A 17368-nucleotide genomic window follows, 5' to 3' on the forward strand; every position below is an offset into this window, starting at 1 on the left:
AGGGAAACACATGCCCTCTCAGCCATCTTGTGATGTATGCTTGCAAGATGTCAACGCAAATAGATAACGATCAACTTCTTATCCATTACTTCCAGGATAGCTTATCTGGTACCGCTCTCCGGTGGTACATGAGTCTGGAGAGGGCGAACATCCTCTCCTTTAACGATCTTGGCGAAGCTTTCGTCAAGCAATATAAATATAATGTGGATATGGCTTCTGATAGGGACCCGTTGAGGGTGATGTCCCAGAAAGAGAAAGAGACTTTCAAAGAGTACGCCTAGAGATGGCATGAATTGGCAGCTCAGATAGTGCCACCCCTTGAAGAGAAAGAAATGAAAAAGATCTTTTTGAAGACTTTGAGTTCTTTCTACTATGAGAAGATGATTGCCAGTGCTCCCTCGGACTTCACCGAAATGGTGAATATGGGGATGAGACTAGAAGAAGGAGTCCGAGAAGGACGTTTATCCAGGGAGGATAGCTCTTCAACAAAGAGACATGGGAGCTTTGCAAAGAAGAAGGAGGGAGACGCACATGTTGTGTCCTCCCATATTAAGAGAAGGCCCTCTGTGAAGAGGAAGAGCGTGCGCCCCTCCGTTAACCAACATCAGGTGGCTCATATAGCACCTGCCTTTGGAGAAGTTCATCATCATCAACAACAATATCAACAACAACATCGTCAGCAACAACAGGCCTACCAGCCTCGAAACAACAATAACACCAGCACCAGCTATGAGAGGAAGAGGGTCACTTTTGATCCAATTCCGATGACATATGTTGAACTTTATCCTTCTCTGATTGATAGAAAGTTAATTACTCCACGAGACCCTCCCGCTATATCAACCAACCATCAGTGGTGGTATAAGCTTGAATTACACTGTGTATATCATTTCGGTGCTCCCGGACATGATGTGGAAAATTGCTATCCATTGAAGACCAAGGTGCAAGACCTTGTGAGAAGCGGTATATTGTTTTTCGAGGACGTAGGTCCTAATGTCAAGAAGAACCCATTGCCCGAGCATGGGAAAGTTGCTGTGAATATTGTCCAGGGTTGCCCTGGCAAATACAAAGTCCTGTATGTCAATGATACCAGGCAATCTTTGGTCGAGATGCATAAACTATTGTGTGGATACAGTCACTATGAGCATGACCATGATAGGTGCCAGGTGTGCACTATCAATGAAAGAGAATGCCGACAAGTTAGAAAGGACATCCAAGAGATGCTGGATCACGGAATGATCGAAATACTTCAGAATTGTAACAAGGATAAAGTTGATGTTATCTCTCCTGTATTCAGGATTCCAGAGCCTATTATCGTCAAATATGATGGTAGCAAGAAGAAGATTTCTCCAGCTCTTGTAATCAAGTCAGCGGGTCCTGTCCCGTATTCATCTGACAAGGCTGTTCCCTACAGGTATAACACAGTTATACTAAAAGATGGAAAGGAGGTGCCTTTGCCCTCAACTTCCGTAGTAAGCATTTCTGACGTCAGTGGTGTGACCTGTAGTGGTCGTGTTTTCTCGGCGCAGCCGAAATCCCATGAAGACGTTGTGAAGAAGACTGTGGTTAATCCTGCGGGTCCCATGGGGACTTCTTCTTCCAATCCTACTACTGTTGTGAAGGGTGTTGACCCTGTTGTTGATAAATCTGTGAAAGCTCCTGTCCTGGTTGGCCAGCCTGGCATTTTGAAAGAGGATGGTGATGAGATGTTGAGGCTCATCAAAAGGAGCGAGTACAATGTTGTTGATCAGCTGCTACAAACTCCATCGAAGATATAAGTGTTATCTTTGTTGATGAATTCTGAGCCACGCCGCGAAGCTTTGCCGAGGGTGTTGGACGTGGCATACATGGACCACGATGTCACAATAGAGCAGTTTGATAGCATTGTTGCAAACATAACTACTTGTAACAATTTGAGCTTTTGTGATGCTGATCTTCCCGAGGAGGGAAAAGACCACAATTTGGCTCTACACATCTCAATGAATTGCAAGGATGATGCCTTGTCTAATGTGTTGGTAGACACAGGATTATCGCTTAATATGTTGCCAAAATCCACTCTGGCCAAACTTCTATACCAGGGGCCTCCTATGAGGTAGAGTGGAGTGGTTGTGAAAGCTTTTGATGGATCAAGGAAAACCGTGATCGGTGAAGTAGAGCTCCCGATCAAGATTGGACTTAGTGATTTCCATATCACTTTCCAGGTCATGGATATCCATCCATCATACAGTTGTTTGCTTGGCAGACCATGGATTCCCGAGGCAAGCGCCGTGACATCCATCCTACACCAGAAATTGAAGTTCGTTAAAAACAAAAAGTTGGTGGTGATAGGGGGAGAGAAGGCTCTCTTGGTTAGCCATTTATCTTCCTTTTCCTATATTGATGTTGAGGATGAGGTTGGGACTCCATTCCAAGCCTTGTCTATTGTTGAGCCTTCTAGGAAAGGACTTTCTTCATTTGTCTCCTACAATGATGCTAAGTTGGCCATTGAGCATGGTGCAACTACTGGTTTGGGGCAAATGATAAAGATGGAAGATCATAAATCCCGGGCTGGCATAGGGTATTCTTCAGGTGTTTCCAATGAGCGTGGGTTGTTCCAGAGTGGTGGTTTTATCTACACTGTTGAAGATTATGAGGTTGTTGCCGTTGTGGAAGATGATGAAGAGGAAGATCCTTTGTCATCCCTGGAGGAATCTGCAATAATTGGGTCGTTATTGATGTTCCAACAGTTATCCATAAGTCCACGTAATATGTTCATTTTGTTTGAAAACCCTTCTCTCATGCCAAAAGGAGAAATGATGATATTGTTGGCACATATTTGATTAATACAATGATATTCATTCAATAATCACATGTTAAATGTTTGTTTTTCCAAATTATTTTCCCTTTTTGCTTTTTTGCATGAAATTGGTGATCACTATAAAACCCTAAAAAAGAGAATAAAATCAATCTTTTCATCTGCATAATGATTTTCCTTGTTTGAATTCTGAAATCTCTTTTATACTCAAAATCATTATGCAGGTTGATCAAACCCATTGAACATAATGATTCAACACCATCTCCCAACTTTGAGTTCCCTGTATTTGAGGCAGAAGAAGATGATTTTGAAGAGATTCCTGATGAGATTACCCGTTTGCTTGAGCATGAAGAGAAGATCATTTAGTCACATCTTAAGAATATGGAAACAATCAACTTGGGGTCTGAAGACTGCATTCGTGAAGTGAAGATTGGGGCACTCCTAGAAGATTCTATTAAGAAGGGGTTGATTGAGTTGCTACGAGAATATGTCAACGTCTTTGCCTGGTCGTATGAAGACATGCATGGTTTAGATACTGATATTGTGCAACATTTCTTGCCGCTGAAGCCTGAGTGTGTGCCTGTGAAGCAAAAGCTCAGAAGAACTCATCCTGATATGGCAGTGAAGATTAAAGAAGATATTTAGGAGCAAATTGATACGGGGTTTCTGGTGACTTCTACATATCCTCAATGGGTGGCCAATATTGTGCTCGTGCCTAAGAAAGATGGAAAAGTCTGAATGTGTGTGGACTATCGAGACTTGAATAAAGCTAGTCCAAAAGATGATTTTCCTCTACCACATATTGATGTGTTGGTAGATAATACAACTAAATTCAATGTATTCTTATTTATGGATGGATTTTCCGGTTATTAACAGATTAAAATGGCACCCGAGGATATGGAGAAGACAACATTCATCACACCTTGGGGAACATTCTGTTATCGAGTGATGCCCTTCGGTTTGAAGAACGCTGGAGCCACGTATCAACGAGCTATGACTACCTTGTTTCATGATATGATGCACAAGGAGATCGAGGTGTATGTCGATGATATGATTGCAAAGTCGAAAAAGGAAGTTGAACATGTAGAGCACTTACTAAAGCTTTTCCAGCGTTCGAGGAAGTACAAACTCCGCCTGAATCCGAACAATTGTACATTTGGAGTCCATTCCGGCAAGTTATTGGGCTTTATTGTCAGTGAAAGAGGTATTGAAGTTGATCCTGCCAAGGTCAAAGCAATACAAGAGATGCTTGCGCCCAAAACTGAGAAGCAAGTCTGAGGTTTTCTTAGCCGCTTGAATTACATTTTGATATTTATATCCCACATGACTGCCATATGTGCGCCTATATTCAAGCTCCTCTTGAAAGATCAGCGTCATGATTGGACCGAGGATTGCCAGAAGGCTTTTGACAGTATCAAAGAGTATCTGTCCGAGCCTCCGATTCTGTCTCCGCCTGTTGAAGGGAGACCATTGATTATGTACTTAACAGTGCTTGATGACTCCATGGGTTATGTACTAGGTCAACAAGATGAATCGGGGAAGAATTCCATATACTACTTGAGTAAGAAGTTCACTGATTATGAGTCTCGGTACTCAACGCTTGAGAAAACATGTTGTGCTTTGGCTTGGGCCGCTAAGCTCTTACGCCAATATATGTTGAATCATACAACTTGGTTAATATCCAAAATGGATCCAATCAAGTATATCTTTGAGAAGCCTGCTTTAACTGGGAGGATTTCCCGTTGGAAGATGTTGTTGTCTGAGTATGATATTGAGCATTGAGCTCAAAAAGCTATTAAAGAAAGTATCTTGGCTGACCACTTGGCACATCAACCAATTGAAGATTATCAGTTTGTGCAGTACAACTTCCCTGATGAGGAGATTATGTATTTGAAGATGAAACATTGTGATGAGCCTACGCTCGATGAAGGGCCAGATCCTGGTTTCCGATGGGGCATGGTGTTCGATGGTGCTGTTAATCAATATGGGAATGGTATTGGGGCAGTGATTATTACTCCTCATGGCATACATTTTCCTTTTACAGAAAGGCTAACTTTCATATGCACGAATAATATGGCGGAGTATGAGGCTTGTATTATGAGTTTAGAAGAATGTATTGATCTTAGGATCAAATACCTTAATGTTTATGGTGATTCGGCCCTTGTTGTTAATCAGATTAAGGGCGAATGAGAGACGAATCAACCTGGCCTTATCCCATATAGAGATTATGCGAGGAGGATTTCAACTTTCTTTACTAAGATTGACTTCCACCATATTCCTCGAGATGAGAATCGGATGGCAGATGCTCTTGCTACACTTGCTTCAATGATTATGGTGAAATATTGGAATGAAGTCCCCAATATCACAGTGATGCGCTTGGATAGACCAGCTCATGTGTTTGTAGTTGAAGAAGTGAAAAATGATAAGCCATGGTATTATGATATCAAGTGCTTTCTCCAGAGTCAAACTTACCCGCCTGGGGAATCTGTTAAAGATAGGAAGACTTTGAGAAGATTGTCAGGAAGTTTCTACCTCAATGGTGATGTATTTTACAAGAGGAATTTTGACATGGTTTTGCTCAGTTGCGTGGATAGACACGAAGCAAACCTGTTGATGACTGAAGTCCATGAGGGTTCATTTGGTACTCATTCCAATGGACATGCTATGGCAAAGAAGATGTTGAGAGCAGGCTACTATTGGCTGACAATGGAGTATGACTGCTGCAAGTATGTGAAGAAATGCCACAAGTATCAGATTTATGCGGATAAGATTCATATTCCCCCAATACTTCTGAATGTTATTTCCTTACCATGGCCTTTCTCCATGTGGGGAATTGGCATGATTGGCATGATAGAGCCAAAGGCGTCAAACAGTCACTGTTTTATTCTCGTAGATATTAATTACTTCACCAAGTGGGTTGAAGCGGCATCGTATGCAAATGTGACCAGGAAAGTGGTTGTGAAGTTTATCAAGAATAAACTCATATGTCGTTATGGTGTTCCAGACAAGATCATTACTAATAATGGATCTAACTTGAACAACAAGATGATGAAAGAGTTGTGTAGTGAGTTCAAGATTACACTTCATAATTCTTCTCTCTATAGACCCAAGATGAATGGGGCTGTTGAAGTTGCTAACAAGAACATCAAGAAGATTATTCAGAAGATGGTAGTTACATACAAAGATTGGCATAAGATGCTGCCATTTGCTTTGTATGGTTATCGTACATCCGTCTGTACTTCAACAGGGGAAACCCCTTTCTCCCTTGTATATGGCGTGTAGGTTGTGCTCCCCGTGGAGGTTGAGATCCCATCAATGAGAGTCTTGATGGAAGCCAAGTTGACTGAAGCTGAACGGGTTCAGAGTCATTATGACCAGTTGAATTTAATTGAAGAGAAGAGATTAACTGACATGTGCCATGGTCAGTTATATCAGCAAAGGATGAAGAAAGCCTTTGATAAGAAGGTCAAACCTCGTGTGTTCAGATAAGGTGACCTCGTGATCATGAAAGTCTTGTCTTTCGCGCCCGATTCCAGGGGCAAGTGGACTCCAAACTATGAAGGTCCATATGTTGTTAAGAGAACCTTTTCAGGCAGTGCTTTGATACTTACAACTATGGATGGGGAGGATTTCACTCGTCCTTTGAATTCAGATGCAGTCAAGAAATACTTCGCCTAAAATAAAAACAGAATAGCTCGCTAAGTTGAAAACCCGAAAGGGAGGCTTAGGCAAAAATGAGCATCTCGGTGGATTGAAAACCCGAAATGGCGGTCCAGGAAAAAGTTAGAGACATGAAAAAATGAATATATACATCCCGCTAGATTGAGTACCTCACCCTGGGGCAATCTAGGCAAAATTTAGGGATTTGGCAAGTAACTGCATCCTGACAAGACTTTGTTCTACAACTATCTTCTGTCAAAGATTCTCGCTCAGTCATCGTCAACTGAAGCTTCAAATACATTGGATTCAGAGTTGGTGGAGAAATGGTCATTATGTTCAATGTAGCCCTTTTTCCCATATATATCACCAATTTCAAATTTGTAAAGATCCGTGGAGTCTCGCCATTTGCGGACTACCATTCTATCAAATAAATTTGAGCCTTTATCCAATTCTTTGCACTCTTATTTGTTTTCTATTCAACAAATGTTTGCATGTTTTAATTGATAAATATCATTGTTTTAAACAAATAAAGTTTTTATAAATTGTTTTTTAAACAAAGTGAACATTCACAATGACTGAAAGGATAAATGGAATTTCTTCAGTGCTCTCCCAAGGATAGTACGATCTCCAAAAGGTAAGACATTTGTTCCTATTTCTGGCATGTTTATATCCTCTTCATCAACTTTCAAGTTGTCTCCCCAGCGAGCGCAAAGAACCGTGATACGTCTTCAACTCCCCAGAGAGTTTGGAGTTTTCGCCTCGATCTTTTAGAGATGTGTATACCTCTATATCAGGCACTATAATTTGTGTTTTATCAATTATATGGTTGTCATCCCTTGTGTGTATTGGCCTAAAATCCCTTATAGATTGATAAAAGTTTATATGCTATTCATGGGGAAGTTTGTCTTTCCCCAGTGAGCAGAAATTCCCAGCATGAGTAGAAATCCTCGGCGGAGTAAGCATGTGTTCTCTGCAAAGCTATCTTTCAGATATCTCCTCAGCAGTAGTTGCCTAGAGCAGTTGGTGAAGGGTTTGTTCCCTTTTCATCCCCAGCATGGCACGTATCGACGTAGGATTCATTTCTGATTCCCTCAGCCAGGACAGTTCCTCCAGAGGTACTTGTAATTCCTCCCCAGCAGGTTTGCCTACAGCTCATCCCCAGTAGGGTTGGTTACTGTAGATTATCCCCGGTATGGTCGTCTACAGTCCATCCCCAGTGGAGTTGCATGATCCTAGCTTGACATTTGTATTCCCTCCGTAGTTGAAGAGTTTCTTCTAGTATTGGACGGCGTTGAGGAAGATGTGTTATTTTCTTCCCCAGCAGAGCAATGGTTCTCTCTCCTCTTAGCAGAGATGCCCCTCCAGCAGTTAGAAGAGAGTGTTTGATTAATGAGTCTGTTTGGTGGTTGTTCCCCATAGAATTTCATGTCATCCCTTGATAAGATCCCCAGTAGAGTTCTCCTACGACAGATCTTATTGATATCTCTGTGTGTTCCCCAGCTGAGATTTTACCTATCCCCAGCGGTGGTTTGTGACTCTTGGTATTTGATGCTCCCCACCAGAATTAATTTCTCTTGTGGGCCTGGCCTTTATCTTTTGAGATGTTATACTGGATGTCCGTTCGTGGCTTTGAAACCCGTTTGTGTTAGATATGTCTGTTTGTCAGCATTAATCATACAAGAACCACGCACATACATGCATAATCATAACATTCAGATATTCATGATTGCATTCTTTTCCATATATCTTTGCTTGTTATCTCCTGATATTGGTGAAATGTTCTTCCCCAAGCAGGTGTTTGTGCCTGATCTCTCCATATATAGTCAGCCCCATAAGCAGAAAGTGTCTATCTTTCCTTCTTTATTCCCCACTGAGTTATATCCTCGTGGATGATTATTGTTTCAGTTTCCTCCCCCAGTTATGTATTGGAATGGAATTACTCCCCTGAGTTATATCCTCATTGGGTTAAGTCTTGTTTCATTATGTCTCTCTAGTTTGTTCCTAGATTAACTCCTTTCTTGTTTTTCCCCTGCAGTTCCCTGTGGATTCGTTGTTCAATTGCTCAGTAACCAATAATTGTCCATATTTTCCCAGTGGATTTTTGAGGCCTTCTACCTAGTAACCGGTAGTTGTAAGTCCTTTTTCTGTGGTTTTCTACCCAGTAACCGATAGATGTAATCCCCTCTTTGTTGGTTATCTTTATCCAATATTCGGTATTGATCTTCCTTCACTTTTGAGTATACCACCCAGTAACCGGTGATATATCTCTTGGATAATTGCTTTTTGTCAAGCAATTTATCCCCCGTGAGTCATCTTTCATTTACCCTTGTTTGGTAATGATTGTTTCTCCCTTTGATTGGTCATCATTTTATACCTAGTAACCGGTATCCCGATGTCCTTTCTTTTTGGTCGATTTATCCTTTATTAACCCAGTAACCGGTTATGGATAATCTTTCATGCGAGTATGTTATCTACATTCTGACGGTAATAGATAATGTATCTCATGCGCTCTTCAGTCGAAGTCTTTTTCTTCCCAAGTTGACTAAGATTCGTATTTCCTTGTGGAATCGAATGTCCATCCTGTAAGTCGAGTTTGCTTTTTCAGCCCTCCGTTTGGATGATGAGTGTCTTGGATATGTTCCCAATTCACGTCTGGTTGGTCACCTATTGTATGCTCAGTAACCGGTATCCCTGGTGTTCCTGCCTTCTGCTCCCTATTATGACTTTTTGTCCCCTGTGGAGTTAGACTTTCCTGAGATGAGATGTGCCTTTTAGGACCTCCTTAGATGTTTCGGATGATTGATATCTCTCACCCTTATACCGGTCTTAGATATTCTTTATCCTTGAGCGTGTTGTTCTCTCACCCAGTAACCGGTGTTTTGATGACATGTCTCTCTTTGAGTTTATTACCCAGTAACCGATAATATCTCGTTGTTTCTTCCTCAGCTGATTATCCTTTATGGATTTCCCCATCTGAGTTCGGATTTTTATCCGATGTATCCTTTGTGGATAGCTTTGCTGTATTGGCATATTGCCCAATACATGCATCTTTGCGTCAGCTCGAGTCTTTCCATCGATTTATTTTCGTGGAATCCGCTTGTGTCTCCCAACAAGTTCTCAAGTCTTGACCTGCTCACGCATTCTTATCCTATTTTACCCAGAGTCTCTGTCTCCCCAGTGAGTGTGCTACTCCTATGGATTTTCGGTCTCTCGCTGATTTCTTTTTCCTTTGTGGCCATATTTCCCCATAGAGTATTAACTTTTGCATGCATACATTTGCATCATGAGGTCTCTTAGGGACCAAAATTCGTCTCTTTGTTATTATTTAAGCCTCTACCTCGTCGAGATGAAGATTTTAACCTTTATATCTACGGCTAGAATGACCTTAAATAGGGGCATTTGTAAGACCCTAATTTTGACCCTAAGATCCCTCATGGCATCACATCATTTACTCAATGCATTGCCTCAAGGATCATAGCATGTGTGGCTCCTTAACCCTTGGGTTGGGACTTGTGTGAGTGGTTTGAGACCACCAAGCATGGTTGATTTGTATATTATTTGCTTTTCTTATTTTGTTTACTAACCAAAAGCACAAAAATATGTCACTAACTCTTTTTATTTTGAAGCTCAAGTGATCATGTGATCCCATGCTCCTAGGAGGCTCCTAAGCTCAATAAAGTGTCTAGATGAAGATGAGAACAAGCATGACAATGGTCCACAAAGTTCCTAATCATCATATATGTATCCCAAGTATCTCAATTTGCCAATTTATTCAAGATAAACCAAAGGGCTTGAGGATTGTTTCCCAAGGAAGCCCTAATACAATTGTGCATTGACTGTGCCTTGCCCATGAAGCAACCTCAACCTATGATCAAATTAAATCAAGGGAAGTTCTTTAATTCATTATTTTATGCATATATGAGCTTATGTGAGTATCCTCAATCATTCATTCATCAAGAATTTGAAGTTTGGCCTTGAGAAGTTGACCAGTCAAGTCATCTAACCAAACTAAGATCCACTGAGACACAACTTTTGATATGTTTGTCAAATGAAGATGACCCCAAGAGAAAAAATGTTTTTAAGAGCTATATGAATAAATTTCATTTTCATAAAAAATCCATTTGAGACTTGGAAGGGCATCATTCATTTCAAAACATTATAGGTCATTTTGACTGAAACCCTAATTTTAGGTCAACTTCCCAAGGACCTAACTTCCTTATTTTTTATGATTTTGAGGTGATACTAATTGAATTGGAAAGCTTAAGATGTCTAATTCAAATTTTATGTTGGACAAAATTTCATAATCCTAAAAGAAACACATATGATAATACAAAACATTATAGGTCACTTTGGACCAAAACCATTGAATTTGAAAAATGTCCAACTTCAAATGCCCATAACTTTCTCATACAAACTCCAAATGATGAAAAATTTAAGTTCAAGTTGATCATCTTGAAAAGATATACAACTTTGATGTTGGAGGTTTTTCCATTTGAGGCATGCATCATTGAAACAGAAGGGCTTGAAGTTACTTATTTTTGGCAAATTTTTCAAAGACATGTATTGTACCCTAAACTTCAAAGTCAGTTTTCATAATTTTCCAAACTCCAAATGGATTTTTTCCCAACATAGATTTTGTTCCTTATGTCAAGAGCTTTCCAACCATTATTCACATGACCATGTTTGGATTTTCCATGTGGTACTTTCGAAGAGCCCAATGTTTATGATCAATTATGCATTTCACTTTGTAACTTGATGTGCAAGCAAATACCAGGCCTTGTGCACGTCCAAACCATTTGCAAATGATCTCAGCTTGTAATTCCATTAACTTTTAGGCCTCACATGCGCCTGTACAGGCCCATGCATGGAGGACCCAAAGTTCAAGCACACGAGCATTACACTTCCTTGCCTTCAGCTCAGCTATAAATACATGTGCTTGCTCATTCAAATTTCAACCTCAAGGTGATATGAAACTCTACAAAATTGGAAACCTAACCTCACTCAAAGGAATTTCAGTTTTTCATTTCTCAATTTCAAGCTTGAATTTCAACATCCTTAGTTGATCTTCAAGTCTTAATTCCTTAGCCTTGCATCCTCATAACCTCAAGATCAAATCGGAATCAAAATCTTGAAGAGATCGTGTTGTTTAAAGTTCCACTTCAAAGGTATATCACTCAACTATTTTGATCTAGATCTTGTTCTACAATGTGAATTGCTGGCATTTGAACTGTTTTCTGAAGTCCTCGAGCAAGAGGCAGGCCAGTGGTGGTCTTGGTTTCATGATGTTGGTTCTTAGTGTTGGCAGCAATTTTGGTAAAACAAAGTGTGTTCACAAGATGTTGTATGTGATGTCTTAACATAAGATATTTGTGTACCTGCTGGGTTTTAAAAAAACATAATTATGCAGGATTGTTTCAGGACGTCATACACAATGTCATGACATCTGATATGTTTGTACCTGCTGGAAATTATAAATGGAATTATGGAATTATGCAGGATTGTTCCAGGATGTCAGACCCGATGTCATGAAATCCTGTACACAAAACATTTAGTATGAATGTCTGGTGTTTTGTGATTGCACATTTAATGGTAATCTATGTATGATTGAAGATCTGATTTGCAGGCGCATTCAATCATTGATTACAACCTGATTTACTTATTTTCCAAGGAGATCTAACCAGCTGTCATGAGAAGATTTGATTGGAAAATATTTTAGGGTTTTCAAGATGTCCAAGCCCAGCTGAAAGCTTTTACAAAAAGGGACTTGGAAAGCTTGATTGAACACATAACCAATATTGAGCGAAATATTGAGAGAGAGCTAGGGTTTGTGTCTTGTTTAGTCGTGAGACTTGTAAGCCATTCAAGTCATCCATAGATGATTGAATTAGTCTGGTTTGTGGTTGTAATTTGTCACTCAAAGCTTATAAGCAAGAGTGTGTGTCTACTTGATCAAATCTGTTAAGCAAGATCAAGTGTGTGTCTTCTTGATCAAAGTTGTTAAGCAAGATCAAGAGTGTGTCTACTTGATTAAAACTATGAAGTAAAATCAAGTGTGTGTTATTGAAAAGTGTTTTCTTTTTACAAGGGATTGTTGTTTAAAATCACACGTGTGATTGTAGGGAGGTGAGTGGGTTCTCATATCTAAGAGTGCTTAGGTAGAAATTTCACAGGTAGAGATTAGGTGAGAAAGACTGTAACTTGTTGAAGTGTACGGAGAGTCTTTGAACTGATTCTATTCTAGTGAATTTTCTTCCTGGCTTGGTAGCCCCCAGATGTAGGTGAGTTGGACATAACTGATAAGAAAATTGAAGAACAATGGTCTAAGGAGGAGGATGATCTAGCCCTTGGAAATTCTAAAGCATTGAATGCAATATTCAATGGATTAGACAAGAACATTTTCAGGTTGGTAAACAACTGTGAAGTGGCTAAAGATGCTTGAGACATTCTCAAGACCACTCATGAAGGCACCTCTAGAGTAAAGATGTCTAGACTACAACTACTCACCTCCAAGTTTGAAAATTTAAGGATGAAAGAAGATGAAAATATTCATGAATTTCATATGAGTATCCTTGAAATTGCTAATGCCTCAAGAGCCCTGGGAGAGAAGATGTCAAATGAGAAGCTGGTGAAGAAAATACTCAGGTCACTCCCTAAGAGATTTGCTATGAAAGTGACAGCCATAGAAGAGTCTCAAGACATCTCCAACATGAGAGTTGATGAGCTAATTGGTTCCCTTCAAACATTTGAGATGGGAATGAATGATGGATCTGAAAGGAAAACCAAAAGCATAACCTTCATATCAAACACAGAGGAGGAAAATAGTCAGGATGTTAATGAAGATTTGGCCAATGAAGTAGCAATGTTGGGAAGACAGTTCAAGAGGCTGTTGAAAAAGATGGATGGAAGATCCAAGGCTAATGTCAAGAACATCTCATCTGACATCAGTAAATCCAACAATGCTGGAAGAAGAGCAAGGCCAGATGATAAGCCCAAAGAAGGAAAAGAAGTACAGTGTTATGAATGTGATGGGTATGGACACATCAGAACTGAATGTGGAACCTACCTCAAGAAGCAGAAGTTGAGTCTTGTTGCTACTTGGTCTGATGAGAGTGAAACAAAAGAGTCTGCAAATTTGGTGACTGCCTTGACTGGAAGATAGGGTTCTGATGAAGACTCAAGTGATGATGAAGTAAGCTTTGAAGAGTTGGCCACTACCTACAGAAAGCTATGTCACAAAAGTGTAGAGTTGTGTAAACAGGTTGAAAGCCAGAAGAAGGAAATAACTCAACTTGAGAATGAAAAGGTAGAACACTTGGAAACCATCTCCAAATTAAAAATAGAAGCAGTGGTTCTGAATGCCAAGCTAGATGAAAGTCAACAAGTTGAAATCCAGAAGATAGTACAGCTGGAGAATGAGAAGGCAGACCATGTGGAAACCATCTCCAAGTTAAAAATTGAAGCTATGTTCTTGAATTCTAAACTAGATGAGATGACCAAGTATGTAAGAATGTTAAACAATGGATCTGACTCCCTAGACAAGATTCTCCAAACTGGACAAATAACATGAGACAAATCTGGAATTGGGTATAATGAATCTAAGCTTGAGTGCAGTTACACTGGTTGCAAACCTCAAGCCAAACCTAAATACAACCATAGTAAAAGCAAACATGTGATGTCACATCATATGTCACAACATCAGAAGAGAAGACAGCAGAAAGGGAAACACCAAAGATGGAGATGCCATTACTGTGGGAAATTTGGTCACCTGAAGCCCTTCTGCTATAAGCTATATGGTTATCCTAACCCTGTTCATCATCAGACTCATTATCAACCCAGACCCAAACAGCACATGCATGTCAACAATAAGCAATGGGCTCCTAAGACTAATGTTACAAGTTTAATAGCTCACATTCCCCTCAGAGTCTCAGCCAAAGAAGAGTGGTATTTTGATAGTGGATGTTCCAGACACATGACTGGAAACAAAGATCTGATAACTGGACTTCATCCTCATGCCATAAGCTATGTAACCTTTGGTGATGGAGCAAATGGTGAAATCAAGGGAATAGGCAAGCTTGATTGTCCTAGAGTACCTAAACTTGACAAGGTCCTACTGGTTAAGGGTTTGACTCCAAATCTCATAAGCATCAGTCAACCATGTGATCAAGGTCTGAATGTTAACTTCACCAAAACTGAATGTCTGATTACTAACAAAGACAGTGAAGTGATTATGAAAGGAATCATGACCAAAGACAATTGTTACATGTGGTACTCTCAAATTAGTTACTCCTCAAAATGTACTTCAGTCAAGGAGAAAGGGATGAAGATGATTGTATCTGCTAGAGAAACTCCCAAATTGAAAGTCCCAGACAAGGATGTCACACCAGAAACTCAGACTAAACATCACTTCCAAAGGAGAAAAGCTCATGATGGCTCAAATAGATAGGAAGTTGGATCAAATGGTTGAACATGTTGATAGTCATACACAGTCTGAAGTTGGAAAGAGCTTTGTTGGACTTGGGCTACCAGTCAAGCAGATAGAAGGGCCTATGTGTCTATCTCAAAGAAAAAGTGCCAAGAGCAATGTTGAGAAGATTGAGATGGAGAGTGAAAGGACACCTTCTCCTACACATTTGAGAGATGAAAATGGTGCTTATGTTGAAGATATAGCAGATGGAAGCAGTTGTTCTCAACAGGGTTGGTTGAAACTACTGATGATTGCATACAATGTCACACATGATGTCATGACATTGTATTATGACAACCTGAATGCTACAACTATGCCCAAAAATTCTATTCAGCACAGTTGGACCAAGCACATTATTTGCTGTCATCACTCCATTAGAAAATTTGTGGAAGACAAATTCATAGCTCTAAAGCATGAAATGAAATTAGCTGACAAGTTTGCAAGGGATTTGAATGATAATCAATTTGAATATGTAAGAGGGAAATTAGGGATTTGGATTCTTGAGAAATTATGGCAATTAATGTGGAGTGGAAAAGGTAATAAAAATATTGTCTGCCCAATTAAAAGAAAGAGCCACATTAATGATGAATCATTTCTTAACACTAGAAATAGTATCTATGCCATTTGCACACGCTACCTAAACACAGCCATTTCCATCTCCATCCAACTTCTCAGAGAACCTCTGCTAGGGCAAAGAAGTTTCTTTCAAAAGCTCAACAACATGTCTCAACATCCCTCATCCTCAGGATCAAAACCCACTCATCATGCAAGGACTCCCTCCATGGAGTTTTTAGACGAAGACGTGCTGGATGTTACTCCTCTTTGTGTGATACCAGGTGACGCCCCAGGTCCTTCTTCCATGGCTGGAAGTAAGCAAGGTAATATTCCTGATAAACCTCCTCATCAAAATGACATGCACTATGTTGATCGTACCATTGGGAACCTAGTTACTAGGATTCTTAATGAAGGGCATGCAGTCAAGGGTGTCTCTACCCCTCTGTCCAGAAGGGACCCCTCTCTTGAGGTGGAACCCCAAGCTGAGAAAGATGATGACTCATCTAGATCAGAAAAGGAAGTGGCTGCTGAGGGATTATGTTCTCTAGGTAAAAACTTACCTAGCAAGAAACCAGCAAGTGGGTCTCATGAAACTGCTGAGGATATTGTTGATCTGGAGGAAGAAAGTTCTGAGGAAGAAGATGACACATTGGTTCATCTGGTGAAACCAAGTGTAGCAAAGAAACTGAGGACTAGAAAAGGGAAGATTGTGGCTGAAATGAGGACAGCAAGAAGAGTGAAAAAGGTTGCTGGTGTAGGACCCTCCAAATCTTAGAGTAAGGTTGAGGTTAGGAAGAGGAAAGAAAGAGAGAGTTCTGACTCTGAAGAGGATGTCGAAGATGATGTCCTAGACATCACCCCTGCTAAAAAGCAGGTTGTTAAGAAGTCTTCAGGAAAAGCTGCAGTTGTGCACTTAGATAACATCTCTTTTCATTTAGAAGATGGTGCTGCCAAATCGAAGTTTGTCATTCAGATGAGGGTAGCTATTGAAAGACAGTTGGGAAAAGAGGCTGTTGAGGTGAAGGAAGTCATGGAATTGATTAAGGTTGCTGGACTGATGAAGACAGTTGTTGGTTTACCCCAATGTTATGAGGGGTTAGTTAAAGAATTTATTGTGAATATCCCTGAGGATATTTCTGAAAAAAGAAGTAGGGAATATTCTGCAAAGTTTTTGTAAGAGGTACATGTGTGAGATTCTCCCCAACCATAATCAACAAGTTCCTAGGGAGAGGAACTGATGGAGGAGTGGATTTAGAGACTACAGACAATGAGGTATGTAGGACTATTACAGCTGGCCAGGTTAAGGAATGGCCTAGTAGGATTCACCTATCAACTGGCAAGCTAACTGTCAAGTATGTCATCTTACACAAGATTGGTTCAGCCAACTGGGTGCCTACTAATCATATCTCTACCATCTCCATTGGTCTTGGAAGAATCATCTATGCTATAGGAACCAGGATAAACTTTGACTTTGAAAGGTTTATGTTTGATCAAATTGTTAGACATGCATCCACTAATGCTGTGAAGCTGCCCATTGCCTTCCCATCTATCATCTGTGGAATCATCTTGAGCCAGCAACCAGGCATTCTTAATACAAGTGACATTCCAAGCAGAAGAAATCCCCCACTATCCATTCACTACAAGCTGTTTGAGGGAAGTCGTGTCAATGATGTTGTCATGACATCTGCCAGAAAGGAGCATGCATCTCAAGGTAACTTGATTGATCAATTAAAGGAAACCTGTAAGGAACTGGATAATGGAATAAGGGTTTCCAAGGCAAGAAAAGAGGCTTTGGAGGTTCTTATCAGTAGCCTAGAGAAGGAAGAGATGGAGAAGGCTGGTGAGACCAAGGATTCAGATGCCAATACCTCAAGTGAGAGGTCCAATGCTCAATCTAG

At 40.2% G+C, this 17368-nt stretch overlaps 1 protein-coding gene across 1 annotated transcript; it reads left to right on the plus strand.

Moving 5' to 3' along the window:
• Positions 1-1217: 1217 nt before the first annotated feature.
• On the plus strand, positions 1218-16647 carry LOC127130995 (uncharacterized). Its single transcript, XM_051059945.1, has 3 exons — positions 1218-1445; positions 1527-1664; positions 16246-16647. The coding sequence occupies exons 1-3, from the start codon at positions 1218-1220 to the stop codon at positions 16645-16647; spliced, it is 768 nt and encodes a 255-aa protein (XP_050915902.1).
• Positions 16648-17368: the final 721 nt, after the last annotated feature.

Source organism: Lathyrus oleraceus, chromosome 3 (assembly GCF_024323335.1).
Source record: "Lathyrus oleraceus cultivar Zhongwan6 chromosome 3, CAAS_Psat_ZW6_1.0, whole genome shotgun sequence".
NCBI classification, from domain to species: domain Eukaryota; kingdom Viridiplantae; phylum Streptophyta; class Magnoliopsida; order Fabales; family Fabaceae; genus Lathyrus; species Lathyrus oleraceus.

Coding starts and splice junctions, on each gene's coding strand:
- LOC127130995 (XM_051059945.1), top strand. CDS start 1,218: ATGCTGGATCACGGAATGATCGAAATACTTCAGAATTGTAACAAGGAT. Junction 1,446..1,526: donor TACTAAAAGATGGAAAGGAG/GTGCCTTTGCCC, acceptor TTCTCGGCGCAG/CCGAAATCCCATGAAGACGT. Junction 1,665..16,245: donor CTGTGAAAGCTCCTGTCCTG/GTTGGCCAGCCT, acceptor TCCAAATCTTAG/AGTAAGGTTGAGGTTAGGAA.